The 25,007-nt window shown below is 21.5% G+C and overlaps 12 protein-coding genes across 12 annotated transcripts in view; 6 read left to right on the forward strand and 6 right to left on the reverse strand.

The window, feature by feature from the left end:
• Positions 1-1,058, forward strand: part of DDB_G0284721 (hypothetical protein) — a gene marked incomplete at both ends in the record, with an annotated part of 2,274 nt that extends 1,216 nt beyond the window's left edge. Inside the window, one exon of the mRNA XM_633345.1 lies at positions 1-1,058. This exon is cut by the window's left edge and continues 1,216 nt beyond it. Within this exon, the coding sequence (XP_638437.1) occupies positions 1-1,058 (1,058 nt within the window).
• A 1,219-nt stretch (positions 1,059-2,277) lies between these two features.
• Positions 2,278-2,576, reverse strand: DDB_G0284623 (hypothetical protein; the record flags this gene model as incomplete). Its single annotated transcript, XM_633346.1, has 2 exons — positions 2,278-2,483; positions 2,564-2,576. The coding sequence occupies 2 exons, from the start codon at positions 2,574-2,576 to the stop codon at positions 2,278-2,280; spliced, it is 219 nt and encodes a 72-aa protein (XP_638438.1).
• Positions 2,577-3,471: 895 nt separating this feature from the next.
• DDB_G0284625 (EGF-like domain-containing protein) lies at positions 3,472-6,138 on the reverse strand (the record flags this gene model as incomplete). Its single annotated transcript, XM_633347.1, has 1 exon — positions 3,472-6,138. One exon carries the CDS (start codon positions 6,136-6,138, stop codon positions 3,472-3,474), a length of 2,667 nt encoding a protein of 888 aa, XP_638439.1.
• Positions 6,139-6,796: 658 nt separating this feature from the next.
• On the reverse strand, positions 6,797-8,053 carry DDB_G0284627 (hypothetical protein; the record flags this gene model as incomplete). Its single annotated transcript, XM_633348.1, has 2 exons — positions 6,797-7,709; positions 7,806-8,053. The coding sequence occupies 2 exons, from the start codon at positions 8,051-8,053 to the stop codon at positions 6,797-6,799; spliced, it is 1,161 nt and encodes a 386-aa protein (XP_638440.1).
• A 1,176-nt stretch (positions 8,054-9,229) lies between these two features.
• On the forward strand, positions 9,230-9,672 carry DDB_G0284629 (hypothetical protein; the record flags this gene model as incomplete). The annotated part of the gene is made up of 2 exons (XM_633349.1): positions 9,230-9,316; positions 9,421-9,672. The coding sequence occupies 2 exons, from the start codon at positions 9,230-9,232 to the stop codon at positions 9,670-9,672; spliced, it is 339 nt and encodes a 112-aa protein (XP_638441.1).
• Positions 9,673-9,871: 199 nt separating this feature from the next.
• Positions 9,872-10,319, reverse strand: DDB_G0284631 (hypothetical protein; the record flags this gene model as incomplete). The annotated part of the gene is made up of 2 exons (XM_633350.1): positions 9,872-10,123; positions 10,233-10,319. 2 exons carry the CDS (start codon positions 10,317-10,319, stop codon positions 9,872-9,874), a joined length of 339 nt encoding a protein of 112 aa, XP_638442.1.
• Positions 10,320-11,080: 761 nt separating this feature from the next.
• On the forward strand, positions 11,081-13,500 carry DDB_G0284633 (hypothetical protein; the record flags this gene model as incomplete). The annotated part of the gene is made up of 4 exons (XM_633351.1): positions 11,081-11,339; positions 11,376-11,562; positions 11,656-13,346; positions 13,490-13,500. 4 exons carry the CDS (start codon positions 11,081-11,083, stop codon positions 13,498-13,500), a joined length of 2,148 nt encoding a protein of 715 aa, XP_638443.1.
• Positions 13,501-13,630: 130 nt separating this feature from the next.
• On the reverse strand, positions 13,631-13,930 carry DDB_G0284635 (hypothetical protein; the record flags this gene model as incomplete). Its single annotated transcript, XM_633352.1, has 2 exons — positions 13,631-13,836; positions 13,921-13,930. 2 exons carry the CDS (start codon positions 13,928-13,930, stop codon positions 13,631-13,633), a joined length of 216 nt encoding a protein of 71 aa, XP_638444.1.
• Positions 13,931-16,364: 2,434 nt separating this feature from the next.
• Positions 16,365-18,017, forward strand: DDB_G0284637 (hypothetical protein; the record flags this gene model as incomplete). Its single annotated transcript, XM_633353.1, has 1 exon — positions 16,365-18,017. The coding sequence occupies one exon, from the start codon at positions 16,365-16,367 to the stop codon at positions 18,015-18,017; it is 1,653 nt and encodes a 550-aa protein (XP_638445.1).
• A 432-nt stretch (positions 18,018-18,449) lies between these two features.
• DDB_G0284639 (hypothetical protein) lies at positions 18,450-19,874 on the forward strand (the record flags this gene model as incomplete). Its single annotated transcript, XM_633354.1, has 2 exons — positions 18,450-18,527; positions 18,600-19,874. The coding sequence occupies 2 exons, from the start codon at positions 18,450-18,452 to the stop codon at positions 19,872-19,874; spliced, it is 1,353 nt and encodes a 450-aa protein (XP_638446.1).
• A 921-nt stretch (positions 19,875-20,795) lies between these two features.
• Positions 20,796-21,276, forward strand: DDB_G0284641 (hypothetical protein; the record flags this gene model as incomplete). The annotated part of the gene is made up of 2 exons (XM_633355.1): positions 20,796-21,017; positions 21,184-21,276. The coding sequence occupies 2 exons, from the start codon at positions 20,796-20,798 to the stop codon at positions 21,274-21,276; spliced, it is 315 nt and encodes a 104-aa protein (XP_638447.1).
• A 398-nt stretch (positions 21,277-21,674) lies between these two features.
• On the reverse strand, positions 21,675-24,412 carry D7 (hypothetical protein; the record flags this gene model as incomplete). The annotated part of the gene is made up of 2 exons (XM_633356.1): positions 21,675-24,161; positions 24,347-24,412. 2 exons carry the CDS (start codon positions 24,410-24,412, stop codon positions 21,675-21,677), a joined length of 2,553 nt encoding a protein of 850 aa, XP_638448.1.
• Between the last annotated feature and the right edge of the window lie 595 nt (positions 24,413-25,007).

The raw sequence follows: 25,007 nt of genomic DNA on the forward strand, positions 1-25,007 counted from the left end.
AACAACATCAACAATTCAATAATAGCCCACCATCCTCTCCGCTCTCATACTCTCACCATAACAACAACAACAACAATAATAATAATAATAATAACAATAATAATAACCAATATAACAATAATAATCACAACAACTTCCACCACCATAATAATAATAATAATAATAATAATAACAACAATAGTAATAATAATAACAATTCCCCATATAATGCCTTTTCATTACCTAATGGTGAAAGATCATCATCAACTTTACCACAATTACATTTACCACCAACTCACTTCAAATATTCTAGTCGTGAAGATATGAGTCCATCATATCCAATTGGTAAATTATCACCAAAGATTATTGGTAAATCTTCATCATTAAGTCCAAGAGATTACTATCATCATCACAACAACAACAATAATAATAATAACAACAACAACAACAATCACCACCATCATCATCAACAACAACAACATAACAACTACCACCAACACCACCATCAAAACTTTGATCATCATCGTCATGGTCCAAGTATGATTGGTGGTTCAGCATCATCATCTTCATCTATTACAAACATTACTTGTAATAGTTCTCAAACCTCACCAACATCATCACCATCATACCAAGATGTTGAAGAGGAAATCATTAGAAACCTTTCAAACGTTTCAAAGAAGAGACCTTCTGCTGATAGCACTTATGTCACTGAAGGTAATGATGATTCTCATCATGTTGATAGTGACTCATCATCAAGTTCACCATATACATTTGGTTTTGGTTCAAAAAAACATAAATTTGATAATTTCTCTTTATCAAATAATAATAATGGCAGTGATAATAACAATAATAAAAAATCAAGTAATTTAAGTATTATCATCAACAATAACAATAATAATAATAATAATAATAATTTCAATTTCAATAATCAGCCATTTAATAGTAAAAAAAATAATAACAATAATATTGAACCAAACCAATGTAGAGCTTATAATGGTGATTCATATCATAACAATGATAGCTTAACCCTAAAGCCAATTACATGTGTCACACCAGATATTAAGAATCTTTTATGTTAAAGGATTTAAATATCTGAATTCGAAGACAGCCATGTCTATTTGTGTAGTAGCCGGTTATAGTAGGTAGCGTTTAAATTCAAATATTCAATTTACACCTTTTTTAAAAAATTAATCCATCACACACACTCTCTCTGTCCCTCTCTCTCGCGCCTCAACCCCTCAATAAAACTCCCTCAACAAAATGTGTATACCACCAAATAATTAATTGGAAATTTTAATTTGCCAAAATATTCAAAAGTAGTGATATAATCAGTTTGTCAATAGAATTTATTGTATCAACATTGTATTACTCTTTAATATTATTAACATTTTTTAATTGATAGTTTCTTATTATATACATTCATTATTATCAACAGTCCTCTATTTCAACCATCAACTTGATCAACCAACCAACAACAACCATTTCATTACCATCATCATCATCTCAACTTGGATTAATTAGTTGATTCATATCAATATATGTTTCAAACTAATTTTTTAAAATTTTTTAAAAAAAAAAAAATAAATTGAACATCTTTAAACGATTGTTTGTTCCCCTTCCCCCTCCCCCATATTTATACTCCCCCTCCCCCCCTTTTTTTCGAAAACAGTTAATAAATCATTATCCATTTCAACTTTCCTATTACTACAAAAAATTATTGATACTTGAGTTTTCATTTTTGTTTTATCTTAAATTTTTTGGATTTTTTTTTTAATTTTCAGACTTTGCTACTTTACTTTTTTTTATAGCCAGATTATATTTTTAGATTTTTTTTTTTTTTATTTTGAAAATATAATCTGGAATATTATTGGATATTTTGAAAATAAATTAATTTAAAGATTCCTTTTACTTGTCCAACAACTTCTTTTTCATTTTAAATTTCCTTTTCTTTTAATTTTTCTTTTCTTTAACCTTCAACCTACGTGAGGTTAATTTACAAAAAAAAAAAAAAAAAAAAAATAATAATAATAATAATAATAATAATAATAATAATAATAATAATAATAATAATAATAATAATATATTAATAATAACAATAATAATAATATAATAATAATAATAATAATATAATAATAATAATTATGATAATAAAAATAATAGTTTTTTTTTTATTCAATTATATTGTTTTTATTAATTTTTTATTTTATTTTTATTTTTATTTTTGTTTTTATTTTTTTTATTTTTTTAAAATACAACTTCTTTTATACTAATTTTTTATAAATACTACAAATAAAAAGATTAAAATTTTTTCTTATAACGACAAATAATATTTCCCCAATAATCTACAATAATTGGAGCTCCTGGGAGAGATGGATTAAATCTAGCAAAATCGAATTGTGTTGACGAATTGGATGTTTGATTAATGGTATTTGAGCTATCACCATTAAAAACAGATGTAGAGTTGGAAATGGATTTAGAGCTACCTGACATTGAAACTATTGATTCTAAAAGGTTTATTTAAAAAATTTAAAAATAAATTAATATTAAAAATAAAAAATAATAATAAATTCTTTAAAATACTTACTAAAGATTGACATTTTAGTTTTTTTTTTTTTTTTAATTAAGATGATGTTGATGTTTTTTTGAATTTTAATTTATGATTCAAAAAAATTGTTTCTTTAAATAGTTTTTTTATTTTACATATTTTGTTTTTTTTTTTTTTTAATAATTATAATAATAAATTAAAAAAAAATAATATTTTTTTGTAGATTGAGAATTCTTAACAAAAAAAAACATTCAAAGATATACATCATGAAATGTGATGTTTTAAAATCTATCATTTTGAATAAGACATAATTGGAAATTTTTAATAATTTTTTATTATTATATTTATAAAAAAAAATCTCACGGCATGTGTGATTAAATTATACCCCTATCTTTATCATTAATTTTATTATTTTTTAATATATTATTTATTTATATCACTTTTTATTCAAAAAAAAAAAATAAACACAAAAAAAAAAAAATAAACACAAAAAAAAAAAAATTAAACACAAAAAAAAAAAAATTAAACACAAAAAAAAAAATAAACAGCACACTTGTAGAAACGAGTAGAAAAATGATTTTAATATGAAAGTTTCTTTTTTTAATCATCACAATAATTTTTCCACCCATTATTTTGAATATCAAATTATTTTTTAAAGAATAAACACACAACCTTTATTTGATTTTTTTTTTTCTTAAAAAACAAGTCACTAATTTGCCACTGGATGCATTAAAAATAATTTTTCAGTTTAAAAATTCAGATATATTAAATCTCAACACATTTTTTTTTGTTTTTTTTTTTATAATTATTATTTATTTATTAATTATTAATGATTAATTATAATTTTTATTATTATTTTATTATTTTATTTTATTTAAATTATTACTTTTTTTTTTTTTTTTTTTTTTTTTTTTTTTTTTTTTTTTTTTTTTTTTTTTTTTAAAATTCTACCATTTTTTTAATTTTGATCTAATTTCTAATATAATTAAAGAAGTTTTAAAATTTTTATATAAAAAGAAGGAAACAATAAATAATATTGATAAACCTACTGCGCCACAAACTACAATCACAGCAATTTTCCATTTTGGAAAATCATTACAACTATCATTGGTGTTGATATCATTTGAAATTAATAAACCAAATGAAGGGTCTATAATTACATTTTTTTTAAAATTATTAATTGTTAAAACAGAGACTATATTATTACTTGCTCTATTTATTAATGGAATTCCATTTAATTTATCATTTGAAAGTAATTCAATTTTAGTTCTAATTACTCTATCATCTACTTTCATACGATTTGAAAATGTACCAACCAAAGTTTGACCATTTGAAAGTGTCAATTCAAGTGTTCTAATTGAATCTTCACCATATTTAAATATATTTGTAGTTCCACTATTATCATTGCAATTTGATTTTGAATTTGATTGTGATAAAATTATTAATTGAATTGAATTTAAATTATTATTAAATGACCAATTTTGAATCTCAACTTGATATTTCACAGAGTTTGGTAAAATTGTAATTATATCACCAAGAAAATCATATTGTTGAGATTCAATTGAATTATTATTAATTGAAATTTGAACTTTAATAATTGTTTCAATATTGGTAGAATTTTTTGAATCAGTATTTATTGAAGTGTTATATATAAATTGAAATTCTGATTGTTGATCTTGTAAATTCCATTTTAAATTTGTTAAATTAAATGTTTTCTCTACAATATTATTAAATGTAATTTCTCTAATTTGTACGATACCTATATCGAATTTATTACCTGAAGTTTCAATAATAGTAATTGTATCATTAACTTTAGGTATTGGAGGAGTTGAAGGGTTTGATTGAGTGATTGAACAATCAAATCCAGCAAATCCTTTATTACATGTACAACTTCTAGAATTTTCATTACATACACCATTTCCAAAACATTCTTTATTTAATGAACCACCAGTTGGACATGGAATTGGTAATTTATAAAGAAAAGCATCAAATGAATATGAATTAATTTGTTCACATAAAATATTAACAGTATGTGTAATATTAATTCCTTTAACATCTGATTTAAAATCACATACAATTTGATCATATTGATTATTTAAAGATATTTTAGTAACTGGATTTAAACAATTACTACCACCAATAGTTATATATGGTTGTGTACAAAATGAATTACCAACAATTGTAACTTTATCGGGTGTTCCATAAAATGTTGATGATATAGAATTAATTGTTATTGGTTGATAAGATACAGATAAGAGTGATTCTGTAATAAAAGTTCCATTAAGTTTTAAATTAAATTGAAAATCAAAATATTGATCAATAAAGCATGACATTAAATAATTTTGATTACCAATATATTGAATTTGTTTAATATCTTTACAAGGATAATTAAATGATTTATCTTGACTTTCAATTGATATATCATAAATTTTACCACCCTTTAAAGTATACTCTGTAAGATAATTACCTGAAAAATAAATGTTTCCACCTTTTCTTTCAATGGTTTTATCAATTTTAATTAATACTGGATTAACATTAATGAGATATGGAGATGAATAAGAATTTGAACATTTAAATACACAATAATCAAATATTAATTTTGGATTATTAAAAATTAATAATGTTGAATTTTGAAAATTTGGTAATAGAGGAACATTTGTAATTGCACACCCATTTATATCGAGCGTAGTAGTTAATCCATATGAATCCAAAAAATTACCAATAATAAAAAGTTGCTGTAAATTGAAATCATAACTAACTCTAATGATTGTTGGAAGTGTAAACCCAATATCTATTTTATTTGAAATACCAAGTGTTGAACTATTGTAATAAATTGTTGCTCTACCTGAGATGCCTATTGACTTTAATGATTCACCTTTAATAATTGCAGTACTAGGACCATTTATTTCATATGGAATTGAGGTAAATTGTTGATCTACTGGAATAATATGGAATATTGAACCCTCATCAAAAAAAACTCCTTTTATTAACATGTCTTCATTATTATTTATTATAAAGGGTGAAACTGAACTAATATAAGGAGTAAATCTATTTGGTAAATAATATAGATAGCCTATAAAACCATTATTGTAATAAAAAGCAAAAGTTCCCGTAGAGTATGATGGTAAGTTTATTAAAGAAACTGAAATTTTACTTGGTTCCACATTTACTGTTTCCAAAAATGTTGACCCATTTGAAACGGCAATTTTAGACTTTTCCAATTGGTCAAATAATGTACCTTCAATGATGATATGGGTTTTATCTTGATAAATATCACTCACATTTATAAATGTAATATTAAAGTTTTGATCAATATTCAATTGTGTTTCAGAGAGATTTATTGTTGCTTTAACACTTTTCATTTCTTCTGGGGGGTCACATCTTGTTTCTCCTGTTGAGCTATCAAAATTACATTTTACGTGTTTATTTAAATAAATTAAAACAACTTCCATTCCACTATAATTGGAAATTGGATCACTTGTGGAAAGTGTAAATGATATTTCATTTGAAAACAAAAAACTATTTTTAGAAATTGAAAAGATATTTTGACTAAAAACCAACCCAATAAATAAAATTGAAAAAATAATATATTCTATTAATATTTTATTCTTCATTTTTTTTTTTATTTCTAAAAATAAATTTTTATTTTTTTTTTTTTTATTTGAATTTAATTTTTAATTTTTAAAAAAAAAGGTATTTGATTTTTTTAAGTTTAGAAATTAATTTGGTTTAAGAAAATTCTATTTTTTTTTTTTTTTTTTTTTTTTTACTCTATTTTTATTTATTTTCTTTCTTTTTTTTTTTTACTTTCTCTTTTTATTTATTTTCTTTCTTTTTTTTAGTTTCTATTTATTTAGAAGGAAAAAAAAAATAAAAAAAAAAATAAAAACTATAAAAAAAAAAAACGAATGCAAGTATATCATGATCAAAAAAATAAAAAAAAAAAAAAAAAAAAAAAATAATTTTATTTAAAATATCTGTGTTGTTGACAAAAAAAAATAAAAAATCTGAAAAAAAAAAAAAAAGAAAAAATAGCCGGTTCACACACAGGACCAATTTCAAATAATAAAAAAAAAAAAAAAACAAAACAAACGAAAATAAAATCAAAATAACCTGGTCAAAAAAATATCTAATAAAACTTTTCGTGAAAATGTTTTGCTTCTGTTTTTACAGGAAACTGAACGAGATTTTAAATTTCAGATTTTAGTTTTTTTTTATTTTTTTTTTTATTATTATTATTATTATACAAAAAAAAAGGAAGGATAAAATTTATTAGTCAAGTTCAGAAAAATCTTTTTTTTCTGTTCTTTTTGAAATTATAGTTTGTTGATTACTACCACTTGAAAAATTATTATTCTTATTAAAATTATTATTATTATTTACATTATTATTATTATTATTATTATTTATATTAAAATTATTATTATTTATATTTTGAATTAAATTTTGATATGGTGAAGTGAAATCATCTAAAATTGATTGAATGCCATCAATTTTAAAAGGTACATGTAAGAATTTAATTGATTTTCTAGATTCTAAAGTATCTAAATATTTTAAAGAGATCATATAGTTAATTTGAGCATTTTCACCACCTTCTTCATGTAAAACATTTTGCATATATTCAAGGGAAGCCGATTCAGCTTGAGCCAATTCAACAGTTGCCTCAGCAGCACCTTCAGATATTTTTCTAGTTGATTCTTGTTCAGCAATACCCAAGTTAATTAACTCTGTTTTCTTTCCATCAGCTAATAAAAGTTGAGCACATTTATCACCTTCAGATTTAATGAAATCACCACGTCTCTTTCTCTCAGCAACCATTTGTTTCTTCATTGCTTCACTTATCACTGCTTTTGGAGATAAATCCAATAACTCCATACGTTCAACTACAACACCCCAACCACTAAATAGTTTACTAAATTCTGCACCTAAATGATCATTGATTTGAGTTTGTGATTCCAATGCTTGTGAAAATGTCATATTACCAAATACTTCTTTAATTTGAGTTTGTGATGTATTTGATAATGCACCTTGAAGATCTTCAACTTCATAAATAGCTTTCTTTATATCGAATATCTTATAAAACATAATTGCATGTACATCTAATAATACTGTATCTTTTGTATAAACTTCTTGTTTTAAAAAATTAAATACTGATTCTCTTAAATCAATTCTAGTTGATGCTTTTCTATTTTTTATTGTATGTATATAAAATTTATAAATATATGTAAGTATTAAATATTAAAATATATATATATATATATATATATATGTATGTACTTACACTTCATCTGTAATTGTACCACTTGTAGTTATATAAGTTTTACGCCATGTAAAATTTCTAGGTTGATCTATGAATGGCATTACAAAGTTTATACCAGAATCCAATACTCTATGAAAACGACCTAATCTTTCAATAACAATACCTTCTGACTGTTGAACTACATAGATTGATACATATAAAATCCATAATAAAAGTAATACAATAACACCAATTACAATACCTGCTACTGCTCCTGATGGTATTGACATTCTTTGATTTATTATAAATTATGATTTGAAATAAAAAAAATAAAAAGTTAAAAAAAAAAATAAAAATAAAAAAAAAACAAAAATAAAAATAACAACCACATAACTGAAAAAAAAAAAAAAAAAAATCCAAAAAAAAAAAAAAAAAAAAAAATAATTACTACTGTTAATTAACAGAAAATATTAAGGCCAGCCTTATCTAAAAATTTAGGTATTAAAATGGTGAAAGTATTGGTCAGTTGTTATCTACTTTTTTTTAGGAGGCAACATTGGATAATTATATAAAAAAAAAAAAAAAAGTTAAAATAAATAAAAATATAAAATTTTAGTATGAAAATGGTGAAAATATTATTATGGGGAGCTGGTTGGTTGGTCTCCGCTTTTATTATTTTTTTTTCTTGCAGATAGCCCTTGACACTTAAAAATAAAAATAAAAATAAATTTATTTTTATTTTTTTATTAATTTTTTTTTTTTTAATAAAATGTTAAAAAATTAAAAAAAAAAAAAATTTAAAAATAAAAAAATAAAAAAAAGATAGTTAGTTTGTTTCCAAAATTATTTTTATTATTTTTTTTATCCAAAAAATGTCAGAGAAAATTTATTAGTATTTATTAAATCCGTTCAACCAACCGTGTTGGTAAAGAAGCCAATGGTAAAGCTGAAGAATTATTCACAAACAAAACAACCATTCATGAAACTCAAGTAACCAAAATCTTAGTTGACGGTAATAACAGTGCCTATGAATTTCACTTATGACAGTACCAAGTTGCTGAAACTCAATGGGCTTTACAAGAATGGAAAGATGGTAAAGTCATCAAAGAAGAATTCTTTTAAACAACAACAATTTACATTTAAAATATATACACTTTCAAAAAATAAATTGAAAACAAAAAAAAATTAGTTTAATTATACTTTTTTTTTTTTTTTTTTTTTATTTTTATTTTTATTTTTATTTTTATTTTTTTGTTTTTTTTTTAAATTGTTTAATTTATTTATTTATTTCTTGTAATTATTGATTGGATTAATGAAAAAAAAAAAAAAAAAAAAAAGATATTTTTAGTTTCACCAAAAATTATTTAATTTCAATTTTTTTTTTTATTTTATTTTTTTTTAATTTTTTTTTGGCTGTTCACTTTTTCAAAAATTTTTTTATTTTTCAAAACAAATCAAACCAAACAATGTCAGTCAGAGAAAATTTATTAGATATCATTAAATCCATTCAAGAAAATAAAATCTTGGAAGCCTTTGAAAAATATTATGACGATGTATGAAAATTAAATCAAAAAAAAAAAAAAAATAATAATAATAATAAAAAAAAATAAACTAATAATTTTTATTTTTTAAAAAAAAAAAAAAAAAATTAATATAGAGTGTCGTAATGTATGAAAAAGGTGATTCAACTAATCGTGTTGGTAAAGAAGCCAATCGTAAAGCTGAAGAATCATTCGTAAACAATGCTACCATTCATGAAGCAAAGGTTATTAAAATCTTAGTCGATGGTAATAACACTGCCTATGAAATGTATATGGATTTCACTTATGGTGGTAATAAAGTTGCTAAAACTCAATGGGCTTTACAAGAATGGAAAGATGGTAAAATCGTCAAAGAAGAATTCTATTAAACAACAACCATTTACATTTTTATTTTAAATATATACACTTTCAAAAAATAAAACATTCAAAAAAAAAAAAAAAAAAAAAAAAAAAAAAAATTAGTTTACTTTTTTTATTTATTTTATTTTTATTACAAATACAAATATATTTATTTTATTTTATTTTATTTTATTAATTTGCTTTTTTTGTTTTTTTTTTCAAATTTTTTTAATAAAATTCTTCTTTGATGACTTTACCATCTTTCCATTCTTGTAAAGCCCATTGAGTTTTAGCAACTTTGTGACCACCATAAGTGAAATCCATATACATTTCATAGGCAGTGTTATTACCATCGACTAAGATTTTGGTTAATTTTGCTTCATGAATGGTTGCATTGTTTACGAATGATTCTTCAGCTTTACGATTGGCTTCTTTACCAACACGGTTGGTTGAATCACCTTTTTCATACATTACAACATCCTAAATTAAAATTTTTTTTTTTTTTTTTTTTTTTTTTTTTTTTAAAAAATTTTAGAATAAAATTTTTTATTTTTATTTTTATTTTAATTTAAATGATTATGATACAAACATTATGGTAATATTTATCAAATACTTCTAAGATTCTATTTTCTTGGATACCTTTAATGATTGCTTCTAAATTTTCTTTAATTGACATTTTATTATTTATTTATTTAATTATTTATTGTAATTGATTGAATTAATGAAAAAAAATAAAAAAAAAATGAATCCTATAAATACCCAAGATTTTTATTTTTTTTTTATTTTTTTAATTTTTTAATTTTTTTTTTTTTTTTTTTTTTTTTATTCCAGAAAAAATCTATTCCGGAATTAGAATAGTTTTTTTTTTATTTTTTTTTTTAGTTATGGGTTTGGGCCAACAACAATAAAATTTTCGTTTTTAAAACAATGATAGTTAGCGATTATTATTAATAATCATAAAAAGATATTTTATTTTATTTTTTATTTTTTCAATTTTTTTTTTGCTTTTTTAAATTTTTTTTTTTTTTTTTTTTTTTTTATTAAACCAAAATTAAAGATTTTATAATTTTTTTTTTTAAAAAAAAACATTTAATTAAATGTTAAGAAAAAAAAAAAAAAAAAAAGTTTAAAAAAAAAAAAAAAAATATATTAATAAATAAAATTGATAACTTTTGAAAAACTGTTTTTTTTTTAGTTTTTTATTTTTAAATTTTTTTTTTGTTTTTTTTTTATTTTTTTTTATTTTTTTTATTTTTATTTTTTTTTTAGTCGATTGTTGAGTTTGCATTCATTCACAAACCATAAAAAAAAAAAAAAACCTTATGAAAATAAGATTGTAAAAATAATTAATTTAAAATATATATGTATAGATATATATGTACCAAAATAAATAAATATAATTTATAATTTATAATAATAATAGAAAAAATATAAATTATGAATAGAGAAATAATAATACCAATAATATCAGTTGGATGTATTTATATTGGTAATACCCTTTATCAATGGTCATTAGAAGGTAGAAAAGATATTGATTGGACACATCATCATTTGGGAACATTTGGATTTTATATATTTTGTTCATCAATTTTATTTTTTACAGGATTTTTTACATTTGCAAAACAAATTATAGATTTATCAAAAAAGAATAGTAATAATAAGAAGAATAACGATAATAATAATAATAATAATAATAGTAATAATAATATACAATTTTTAAGAAATATAAAAGTTTCATTCAACCTATATTTAATATCAATTACAATATTATTTCTATTTTGTTTAATTTCAACATTATTAGAAATTACAAAAGATGTTGGTGCAACGTTAATTCATCATGGTCAATATAATTTATTAGTTTTATCAGGTTTATTATTATTTTATATATCAACTTTTACAATTTGGTGGACATTATTAAGGTAGATATATAGAATAGTATTATATTATATTATTTATAAACAACAAATAATTTATTTTAATTTTAATTATTTTATTTTATTTTATTTTTATAGATATTTTAAATTTAAACAAATTATAATTGGATTTATTATATTTTTTATATTATTATTTATAATTTTTGAAATAAAGAATGTTGTTATTAAAAAAGATTGGCCAATTGGAATTGATGGAAAGAAATTTATGTTTTTTGATAAGAATGATTCAAAAGTTTGTAAAATATCAAATGATTTTATAGCGTGGCCATCATTTATACCAAAAGGTTCAACTTGGGTTGTTGCAGGTTCAAGAGAATGTCCAAAAGATAAAGGTTTTTCAAATTTAGATTATGATAATATTTTACATATAAATTGTCCATCCTCTAATGGTGATAATGAAAAATCATATACAATATCACCAACATTTTTTGAAGAACAAAAAGAATTTGGAATTTTTACAAATGATTTTAAAACTTTTGAAAAACAATATAAAAGTAAAACTTTTAAATATAATGATCCTGTTATTATTAAGGATGAAACTGTAATGGCGACATGTGGTAATAAAACTGAAATTCATTTTCAAAATGTTAAAAAAGTTTCAGCACATAAACGTGCTAGTAATTTTAATGAACCAAAATTAAAATTTTCAACAACAACAACCACCACCACCACCAATGGTGATGATGATGAAAAAGAAATTAAAATTAAAACAATGAAAAAGGAAGAAAAGAGTAAACCAATTGATATATTGTTTTTAATGATTGATGCATTATCGAGAGCACATTTTAAGAGAGCATTACCATCGACATTTGAAACATTACAAGCAATTCAAAATAAAGGTGAATCAAAGGTATTTCAATTCTTTAGATACCATTCATTGAAGCCTTTTACCGATCCAAATACAATTGCAATGTATACAGGTTACAATTCATTGAATTATGATTTTACTGATAAAAAGAATGGGTTGCCATCATCTGCGAGCAAACACCACCCATTCAATTGGCAAGATAATCCAATGTTTTTTCAATCATTTAGAAACGATAGTTATGTGACATCGTGGATCTATGGCTTGTGTGAGGATTGGTTCCAAGCTTATTTGAAAACTGATAAACCAGAGGACTCAATCGATCATGAGTTGGTGCTACCGTTTTGCTCGCCATTGGCATTCCCATTGGAGAGACCATTTGGTATTTTCGAAGGACCCTATTCGATAAGAAGACGTTGTTTGGGTAATAAACATATTCATGATAAAATATTCGATTATATTAACCAACTTTGGGATAACTATTATGACGTGGGTAAAATCGTTACCGCCACATTCATGGATGCCCATGAGGGTACAATGGAGGTAATTGGTATCGCTGATAAACAATTCAATAGATTCATCAAAGAAGATATGGAGCAAAATTTAAATGATACAGTTTTATTTTTAGTCGGTGATCATGGTTCCCATATGGGTCCTTATTATATGTGGGCTAAAGGTGGTTCAATCGAAGTTTCAATGCCTTTACTCTATATAGTTTTACCAACTTGGTTCACCAATAAATACCCTCACGTCGAAAAATACCTCTTGGAAAATGAAAATAAATTAGCTTCACCATTTCAACTTTATGATACCATTAGAGCTTTATCAACTTTTCCAGAATTTGGTGGTATTGATGTTTTCGATCCAACTGGTGAAAATAGAAAACAAACTAAAGGTCTATTAGGTCCAATTCCAAATGATATTTCTTGTTTAGATTTAGGTATACCTCATGATTTTTGTCAATGTAAAAATTAATTTAATAATTATAATAATAATAATAATAAAAATATAAAAAAATAATTGTCTTTTTTTTTTTTTTTTTTTTTTTTTTGTATTATTACATAAATCGATTTATTTAAGTTTTTTTTTTTTTATAAAAAATAATAGTAATAAAATAAATAATAAAATAAATAAAATTAAAAGAAGGAATTTTATTAAAAAAAAAAAATAATAATAATGTTGCATTAAGATTTTTTTAGTTTTTTTTAATTTTAATATAGTAGTTTTACAATGTTGTTTAATTCTTGTTTAATTGAATTTTGTTGCTACAATATGACTGTTAAAGTATGACCAATATGGTCTTGTATAGGATGCTTTAGTTTCATTGTAAAATACTTTATTTGTATTTGAAACACTATTTCCAAAAACATTTGTTTTAAAATTATTACAACTACAATCTATTTTAATATTAGTTTTATTTGATAAATTTGAAATTGATAATTTATTTAAAGTTTCTAAAATTATTAAAATTTATAATTAATATTTATTATTATTAAAAAAAACAATGGAAATTGATCTGTTGCTATAATAATATTTACCAAAAATCATTTTGTTTTTAATTTTATATATATATATTTAAAATTTTTTTTTTTTTAAAAATTAATTAATTAAAAATATTTTAAAAAGTATTTATTATTATTTCTAAATAAATTGTTTTTTATTTGTTTTAATTTAAAAATATTTTTAATTTTTTTTTTTTTTATTCTAAATTTATATTTTTTTTTTTATTTTATAAAATTATTTTTTATTTTAATTATTTTTTTTATTGTTGTTGATGTAATTAAAAAAATAAATAAATAAAATTATTTATTATTTTTTTTTTTTATTGTTGATTTCATATCTAATTTTTTTTAACGTATATTTTTTATATTGGATTAAAAAAAAATAATGATATAAAGTATATATAATTTTTTAAAATAAAAAACAACAAGTAAAGTCAAGTAAAAAAAAAAAAAATCAAAATGAATATAAAAATAATTAAATGGAATTGAATAATAATAGCTTTTTGGAATTTGAATATTAAAAAACATAATAAAAATAAATAAATTTATGAAATAAAGAGTGAATTGTTTAAATTTTGTTTTGTGGTGTTGATTATGCTGATAATTTTTTAATGCGGGAATTGATTAAACAATAATTATTAAATTTCCAACATTAATATTTATTAAAATTTGTAAAAAAAATGTTGTTGTCATCTTAAATTTTACAATTAATTAATTAATCAACCCCACATCTTCCAAAATATTTATTGTACATATAAATTTAAACAATAACAAGGAAGAAATAATTATTAAATATTTTTTAATTTTTTTTTTTTTTTTAATTTTTTTTTTTTTTTTTTTTTTTCTTTTTAAGAAAGTGATAATAACCACACTCTTTCATTATTTATTTTTATAAATAGATATATCTAAAATAATCTAATAATAAGTTTTTTTTTCTTTTTTTTATTTCTTTTTTTTTTTTTTGTACGATAAACAAAGATAAGAAAAATGAAATCGTTATAATAATAATAATTTTAATAATGATATCACAAGTTCAATAAAACTGAAAGAAAAAGACAGTATATTTATGCATGCCGTTTTAAGTATTAAGGATATATATTATTTATATGTGATATAAATAATTTACAATTTTCAATTACACCATATACTTGGTTATAATATATGATATTCATTTAATAATTGGTTATATATTCTTTATATTATTAAATGAAAATAATTAAATTATTTGAATGATTAGATTAAAAATTGAAAATAATCAAGTATGGATTAATAAATTTTTTATTTTTATTATTTATATCGGTTGGTATGACGATAAAATACAATAATATGGAATAAATAATATTACTATATAAATATATACTATTTTTAAGATAGTACATTATATTTTAAAAATAATAAAATAGCAACTTCAGTTAATGCCATAAATAATAATTTAAATTGACAATTTTCAATTATACCATTTACTTGTTTTAAAACGACATAAATTATTTAAGGATAGAATAAAAACAACATAAATTATTTAAGGATAAAATAAAAAAAATAAGTAAAAAAAAAAAATAATGATGGTTCTATTTTTTTTTTTTTTTTTTTTTTTTTTTCCATTAAATAACCTCATCCCAATTTGGGATGTGTTCTAGTTTTATTTTATTTTTTAAATTATAGAAATGATTTTATTATTATTTAATATTAGAAGATATTATAATAACCTTTCTGATCATTATCATCTTCAATTAGACTCTAATCACTTGGTTTAAAGGTATCCTTTATAATAAAACATGGCAATGGTAGAGTGAATGTAACCTTCCACTTTTTTCAAAGCTGTCCATTTTATTTAGTGTTTATTTAATGTTTATTTAATATTTATTAAATGTTATTATTTTTATTATTATTTAAGTGGACACATCACTAATTGATTTAATTTCTTTATTTTTTTATTTTTTATTTTTTATTTTTTTATATTTGAAAAAAAGTTATTTATATAACAAATAAATGTTTAAAAACTTCATTCAAAGTAAGAGTAAAAGCACAATAATTTATAAAATGTTATGATTCCAATAATTATATGAAGTTGTTTCTTGTGTGTGACAATTATTGTGAATGAATTAACTGAACAAAAATAAAAAATTAAAAATAGAAAATTAAAAATAGAAAATAATTGTTTCGTCTTTTTTTATTTTTAAATAATATAATGTGTAGATTTTTCATCATACAAAGAATGAGTGAAAAGTATTTTATTCACAATTATATGATATTTTTAATAAATTATAAAATAATAATTTAATGGGCCAAATAAACAGCAACAATAGCAATCTATATCCAATGTAACTTACAATTAAATGTTTTTGTTGAAAGAAATAATTTATATGGGAAAAAAAAAAGATTTTATATGGGAAAAAAAAAAGAAAAAAGAAAATTTTTTTTTTTTTTTTAAAAGTTTTTTTTTTTTTTTTTTTTTATAATTATAACAAATAAAATAAACAATGAATGATTTAGATAATTCAAATTTATTTTTTAAAATTTATAGAAATTTATATTTAAAAAATGAAATTTTTAAACATGTTAAACTATACAATAATTATTGGAAAGATACAGTTGTATTTAGAGATATTAATAAATATAATTCTTTCAAGTTTAAAGAATATTTATTAAATTTAGAATACTCATTTCGTCAACATATAAAAATACCAAATGTTGAAATTTTAAAAATTGGAAATAGTTTTTGGGATCGTAAAAAATTGATTGAATCGATACCAGAAAATTTCATACCGTCATCTGTAAAAGATTTAACAATTAAAAAACCAGGCTATTATAATAATACTGATCCAAAAGAAAGATTAGGTAATATTATACCACCAACAGTTACAAAATTAAATTTAAGAGAATATAATAATCCATTGAATCCAGGTGACATTGTTAAAACATTAAAATCATTGACTATCAGTATGTACATTTTAGATGAACTCAAAAAATCTTTATGGCCTGATGAATTGGAATTGGATGAATTTATAATTTCTAGTTATAGAAAAATTAAAAATGATTGTTATTTTCCAAAGAATTATAAATCACTTGAAGTTTCTGGTTATGCTCCACACATTTTTAACATCAATTTATTATCATTATCATTGGTAAAACTTAAAATAGAACTTCCTAAATTATCTTCAATGAATTTAAGTACTCTAAAGAATTTAAAATATTTATCAGTTCAGGATTTCAATGGAGATATTAAGAAAGGTTTTCTTCCTGTAGGTTTGGAAACTTTATGTATTAAAAATAATTTCAAATTTCAAATTGGGTCATTACCTAAATCATTAAAAAAATTAAATATATCTTCATATAATAATAAAATTGAATTGGGTGTATTACCTGAAGGCTTAGAAACACTGTATATAAGTGGCGAAACTGAAGAAGCTTTTGAAGTTGGTGTTTTCCCTTCATCAATCACTTATTTAGATTTTGGTGCGTATTCTAAATCAATGAAAAAATTAAAAGTTGGTGTACTACCTTTATCCTTAAAAATGTTTTTATTTCCTGATGTATATAGTTTTGAAATTGATGAAGGTTTATTACCACATTCAATGGAAACATTAATGTTACCAAAATCTTTTAATCAAATAATTACAAAAACCTTACTTCCAAATAAATTGGTTCATCTTGATTTTGGTGAATCGTTCAATTCCCCAATTCCACCAAATACTTTACCAGAAACTTTAAGATCATTAACATTTGGTTTTGTTTTTAATCAAGACATTGATCGTTTTTGTTTCCCAAATTCGATTGAGTCAATAATTTTTAAAAGTGGATTTAACAAACCATTGAAAGCTGGTTGTTGGCCAACATCATTAACCACTTTATTTTTAGGTACAAGTTTTAATTCTGATATTGAACCATATGCTTTACCTCAATCTCTTAGACGTTTATCAATAGAAGGACCATTCAATAAATACTTTGAACCAAATACTCTACCACTTAGTTTATTATCTATAAGGTTACCAAGTCTTTACAATAAAGAAATAGATATTATTTTACCAAAATTAACACATTTAAAAATTGGTACAACTAATAATTCAGAATATTTTTTAAAAAGAGATAAAGATTATTCAGATTCAGAATCATTATTATCTTTACTTTTTTAAAGATTATCACCACTTTTCTTGTAAAAAAAAATAAAAATAAAAAATAAAAGATAAAAAGTCATAATTTATTCAATCAATTTTTAATGAAAAAATATTGCAAAAACTTTTAAAAAATAAGAAATTGACCAATTTATAATTCCCTGTTTGTTATTATCAGTTTTTTTTTTTTTTTTTTTGTTTTTTTTTTTTGTTTTTTTTTTTCCAAATATTAAAAATAAATGGATTATATCTTGATTATTTCACCTTGTTTTTATAAAAATTTCCACTTTCTTTAATATGAACTTCAAATAATTTGTAATGAGATTTTATATGCGAAAAAAAAAAGAAAAAATCCAATTTTTTTCTTTTTATTTTTTTTTTTTATGGTTTTATGTTTTTTTAATTTTAAATTTTTTAGTTTTTCTTATTTTTATTTTAACAAATAAAAAAACAATGAATGATTTAGATAATTCAATTTTATTTTTTAAAATTTATATAAATTTATATTTAAAAAATGAAATTTTTAAACATGTTAAACTATACAATAAGTATTGGAAAGATACAGTTGTGTTTGAAGATGTTAATAAATATAATTCTTTCTAGTTTAAAGAATATTTATTAAATTTAGAATACTCATTTTCTGAACATATAAAAATACCAAATGTTGAAATTTTAAAAATTGGAAATAGTTTTTGGGATCGTAAAAAATTGATTGAATCGATACCAGAAAATTTCATACCGTCATCTGTAAAAGATTTAACAATTAAAAAACCAGGCTATTATAATAATACTGATCCAAAAGAAAGATTAGGTAATATTATACCACCAACAGTTACAAAATTAGATTTAAGAGAATATATTCGTCAATTGAATCCAGGTGATATTGTTAAAACATTAAAATCATTGACTATCAGTATGTACATTTTAGATGAACTCAAAAAATCTTTATGGCCTGATGAATTGGAATTGGATGAACTTATAATTTATCAATATAGAAAACTTGAAAAAGATTGTTATTTTCCAAAGAATTATAAATCACTTGAAGTTTCTGGTTATGCTCCACACATTTTAAACATCAATTTATTATCATTATCATTGGTAAAACTTAAAATAAAAACTCCTATATTATCTTCAATGAATTTAAGTACTCTAAAGAATTTAAAATATTTATCAGTTCAGGATTTCAATGGAGATATTAAGAAAGGTTTTCTTCCAGAAGGTTTGAAAACTTTATGTAGTATGAAAAATAATTTCAAATTTCAAGTTGGATCATTACCTAAATCATTAAAAAAATTAAATTTATGTTTATATAAAAAAAAGTTTGAATTGGGTGTATTACCTGAGGGCTTAAAAACACTGCATGTAAGTGGCGAAACTGAAGAAGCTTTTGAAGTTGGTGTTTTCCCTTCATCAATCACTTATTTAGATTTTGGTGCGTATTCTAAATCAATGAAAAAATTAAAAGTTGGTGTACTACCTTTATCCTTAAAAATATTTTCATTCCCTAATGTGTATAGTTTTGAAATTGATGAAGGTTTATTACCACATTCAATGGAAACATTAATGTTACCAAAATCTTTTAATCAAATAATTACAAAAACCTTACTTCCAAATAAATTGGTTCATCTTGATTTTGGTGAATCATTTAATTTCCCAATTCTACCAAATACTTTACCAGAAACTTTAAAATTTATAACATTTGGTTTTGTTTTTAAACAAGACATTGATCGTTTTTGTTTCCCAAACTCAATATTGTCAATAAATTTCAAAAGTGGATTTAACAAACCATTGAAAGCTGGTTGTTGGCCAACATCATTAACCCATTTATTTTTAGGTACAAGTTTTAATTCTGATATTGAGCCATATGCTTTACCTTAATCCCTTAAGTGTTTATCAATAGAAGGACCATTCAATAAATACTTTGAACCAAATACTCTACCACTTAGTTTATTATCTATAAGGTTACCAAGTCTTTACAATAAAGAAATAGATATTATTTTACCAAATTTAACACATTTATTAATTGGTACAACTAATAATTCAGAATATTTTTTAAAAACAGGTAAAGATTATTCAGATTCAGAACCATTATTATCTCCAATTTTTTAAAGATTATCACCACATTTTTTGTTTAAAAAAAAATAAAAATAAAAGATAAAAAAAAAAAAAAAAAAAAAAAAAAAAACTATCATTTTTCTTTGATATGTTATTTATTTGTTTTGAATTTTTTTTTTTTTTTTATTATCTTTTATATTATAAAAGGAATTAGAATTTTAGATAAATAGATACACAATTACTCTGTTTGGTAAGACTGAGTTTGGAATACACTAATGTTGGCAATTTTAATATCTTTTATTTGCTTGGCATTTTTTTTTTTTTTTTTTTTTTTTGTTTATAATCTAATGTGGTGGTGAAACTAAATACTCTTTTATCTATTAATATCTTTTATTTGCTTGGCTTTTTTATTTTTTTTTATTTTCTATTATTTTCTTTTTTTTTTTTTAATCAGAATTATAATTAAAACAATAAAATATTAATTTTCTAATTTAATAATTCCAAAACTTAAAGATATAAATAATTGTTATTACTGATTTACCACAATTCAAAATTTTTTAAAATAAAAAATTAGTGTAACATTCAAAAATAAACAATTAAAAATGGGAAAAAAAAAAAAAAAAAAAAAAAAAAACAAAACAAAACCCAGATTTTTTTATTTTTTTGAATTTTTTTTATTTTTTTTTTTATTTTTTTTTTTATTTTTAAATTAAAATAGATTATTATTAGACGAAAGGGAAATTAATGACTTCACAACAAGGAAAGAATAATAATGAAAGTGTTTGGGATACCCAGTCAAAATGTATTTTATTAGAAGCATTAGGAAAATATTTACCTTTAGGTGTGAATAAACATTTTTCAATATTAAATTGTACAATTATCCTCGCAGAGAAACTGCCACAGAAAAACTTTTCCTATGATCAAGTTTATAAAGAAATAAGTGAATTCTATAATTTAGATGAGTTGGTAAGTATTTGTTTTTAATTTATTTATTAATTTTAATAATAATAATAAAAAAAAAAAAAATAAAAATTTATTTTAATCCTTTTGTTATTTTTTTTTTTTTTTTATTATTTTATTATTTTTTTATTTATTTATTTATTTTTTTTTTTTTTATTTATAATATTTAAAGGATGATGATGTAATTGATGAAGATGAAAAAGAAGTTTTTATTTTACCAGATTCATATAAAACTTTAATGGATGAAAAAATTAAAAAAAAATAATTAAGAAAAAAAAAAAAAAAAAACAAAAAAATATGTATATATCAGGATCTTTAGAATACAGTTTTTATAAAATATTTTTATTACTTTCTTTAAAATAATATTTAAAAGAAAAAGATATAAAAATATACTGTAGGTAAAAATAAAAAAAAATAGGAAAATAAGAAATAAATATCTTTTAGTGTAAATATATAATCCAAATTTTTTTATTTTTATTTTTTAAAAAACTAATAACTTTATTTTTGTTTCATTTTTTTTTTATTTGTTTTTTTTTTACTTTTTTTTTTACTTTTTTTTTTTTATATTTTTTTTTTTTTATATATCTTAATTTTTTTTTTTTTTTTTTTTTTTTTTTTTTTTTTTTTAATTGATTAGTTTTTTAAAAAGAAAGAATGATTAAATTATTTTTGATTTTGTTCTTGTTCTAATAATTGTTGATTTTTTTCTTGATTTAATTTATCTTGTTGTTCTTGGATTTGTTGTTCATGTTGAATATTTTTTAATTGATTTTTAATTTGGTCAGGAGATTGTTGTTTCTCTTGAACTAAATTCTCATCTTGATTCTCTTGTTTATTATTTTTAGCCAATTCAGCATCCAATTCAAGTTGAGCTTTTTCAACATCACTCAAGTAGACAGCATCGTTCTCTTGTTGAATTTTTTGTTTCTTTTGTTGATCTTGTCTTTGAAATTCTTTGATAACTTTAAGTTGTTCAACGATTTGTTGTTCAACATTTGTTGCTTGAACTTGTTGTTGTCCTTGTTGTTGTTGTTGATTTTCATTCTCATTAAGTTGTTGTAAATTTTTATTTGAAAATTGTTCTTCTTCATTCTCTTCAAGTAAGAGTTCTAATTGGTCCATTTCATTTTGTAATTTAGCAGCATCTTGTTCATTTTCATCTAAAAAGGCAACTTCATGTTGGGCAGCTTCATACTCATCGATATCTTCACCATTTTCAATACGTTGTAAATGTTGAGCTTGTTCAATGGCATCTTGTTCATTGGTAATTTCATTATTTTCAACATTTCCCATTTGAGTTACAATCTTATGAGAGTTTACAGCAGGTGAACCATTACCATTTTGTTGTCTTTCAATTTCTTCAGCCTCTTGAACTGCTTTATTCAAATTGGAATTATGAATTTCTTCATATAGTCTCTCTGGAGCATCTTCAACTTCTTGAAGATAAAGTCTTTCATTCTCTAAAGCAATTTCAACTTGTTGAGCACTTTTCTTTGATTTATCAACTTTAAAGTTGTTATTGTTATTATTATTGATGTTGTTGTTGTTGTTGTTAACTTGTTCAAAATTATCATTAGCATCATTTAAATCAGGAAATTCTTCAACATTATTTTCAAATTGACCATTGTTAATTTGTTGATCATTAAAATTATAATCATCATCTTTTAATTCTTCAGTTTGATCATTATGATAGTCATCTTGGAATGGTTGATTTAAATGATTTAATTGATATTGAATATCCTCGGGTGAATTAATTTGTTGTTCTTGAAGTTGTTGTTTATTTGAAACTTTTTGTGGTTGTTGTTGTTGTTCATCATAGAGTTGATCTAATAAAAGTTCATATTGTTCTTGATCTTCTTGTAAATTCAATTCATAATTGATTAATTCTTGTTGATTGGCTCTTTTCTCTTGTTTAAGATCTTGTTGATTTTTGTATAAACCAGGTTCTCTATTTTGTAAATCAATTAATTGTTCTTTATCTTCTTGATTTTGTTGACCAATATCTTGATTTTCACGTTGAATTTGCATTTCCTTAAGAGTATTACGAATTACTTCATCATCTAAATTTTTTAGATCTTCAGATTTCATTGATTGATAGATTGCAGGTGATTGTTCTTGTAATTGTTGATGAGCACTTTGTAATCTCTTTTTAATTTCTTCATTATCTTGTGATGGAATTGAACCGTAGGATTTATCAATGTATTGTTGATCAGAGTTAAATTTACCACCAGCAATCAAATTAAAAGTCTTTGTAATTATATGGAAACCAGTTACACCGACTGAATCTGTACCAGCGAATGTATGAGCCAATGTATCACCAGTGGTACCAATGGTCTCACTAAGGGAATTACCATTACCAGATGCAATTTTACCAATTGATGTATAAGAATCAGAGATTACGTTACCGACTGTACCAGCAGATGAGGAACCACCAGTTCTAGATCCACCAAGGAATTCACCAACTGTATTAGCTACAGAAGATGCGGTTGTAACTGCACCTCTTCCAACTGTACCAGTATTATCACCACCAGTGATAACTTGACCTTGAGCTCTACCATTTGTAATTTGGCCACCAACTTTTGCAGTTGAACTTACTCCACCCAATCCGGTAATAGTTGCACCCAAAGAATCTTTAGCAGTTATAGCAACTTGACCAATGATACTTTCTTGACGGTCAGTAGTTGATACCTTTGATGAAAAGATAATTGCCTCATTGGTGGTCTTTGAATCACTATCACCAGTACCACCAGTTGAACTACCACTAGATTGTGAAGCTCCGGATAAACCATTTATACTTTGGAATTGTGGGGAAGTACTAGCACCAGTTGAATCACCAATACTGCTACCGATATTATTATTTTGGCCACTTGAAAATGCTTCTTCAACTTTTGAAACTTTATTGTTGTCTTTTGGTAAATAACTTTGAATTTTATCAAGTAATCCCCAAATGTAATTTGTTGCAGAGTCTCTTAATGAATCATGTTTTACTTCACCTAATAATTCTTGTCTTTGATGTTCAACTTTTAATTCTTCAATAACTTGATTTGCAACATTCTCAAATTGTACAACTACATCTTCAACTTTTTCAATATTTTCATTTAATTTTTGATTAATTGCTTTACCCACATCTTCAGAAATTTGATTAGATGTCTTTTTTTTTTAAAAAAAAATTTTTTAAAACACAAAAATTAATTAAATATAAATAATAAATAAATAATACAAAATTTTAAAAAAATAAAAATTAATAATTAAATAATTTGTATTTGTATTTTTTATTTTTTATAAAAAAATATTATTATATAAGTAATTCTTAATATTTAAAAAAAAAAACTTACACATGTTGAAATGATACATGATAAAATCAATACTATTACAAAGGATGTATATTTTTTACTATACATTTTTAATTATACCAATTTCAAAAAAAGAAAAAGAAATCTTTTTTTTTTTTAACGTTCCTTTTTTTTAATATTAATTTTTATTATTTCTATTATTTAAACTTTAAAAAGAAAGAAAAGAAAAAATAGTTATTTGATAGTAAATTTATTATTTAATTTTTTTTTTTTTTTTCTTTTTTTTTAAATAATAAAAAAAAAAAAATTAAATTAAAAAAAAAAAAAAAAGAAAAATTAAATAAATAAAATATGAATGATACAATAACAATTATAGAGCAAAAAAATGGAGTGGCATATGTAATTTGAAACACCCAAAATACCCCCTTAAAATATTATTATTACTGCAACACACTATAGAATTCTCCCATTAATTGAAAAAAAAAAAAAAAAAAAAAAAAAAAAAATGGTATGATCATAGTGTTTCCAATGAATAATAATTGAATGTGTGTGTGAATGTTTTTTTTTTTTTTTTTGTTAGTGGTAAATTGTAGTGTGTGAATTGTAAAATAAGTTGTAACAAAATATAAAAAAAAAAAAAAAAATTAATTATCATATGAATGCACTCAAAAATATTTTTTTTAAATACACTCCCATACTATTA

This window comes from Dictyostelium discoideum (genome assembly GCF_000004695.1).
Source record: "Dictyostelium discoideum AX4 chromosome 4 chromosome, whole genome shotgun sequence".
Taxonomy (NCBI): Eukaryota; Evosea; class Eumycetozoa; order Dictyosteliales; family Dictyosteliaceae; genus Dictyostelium; species Dictyostelium discoideum.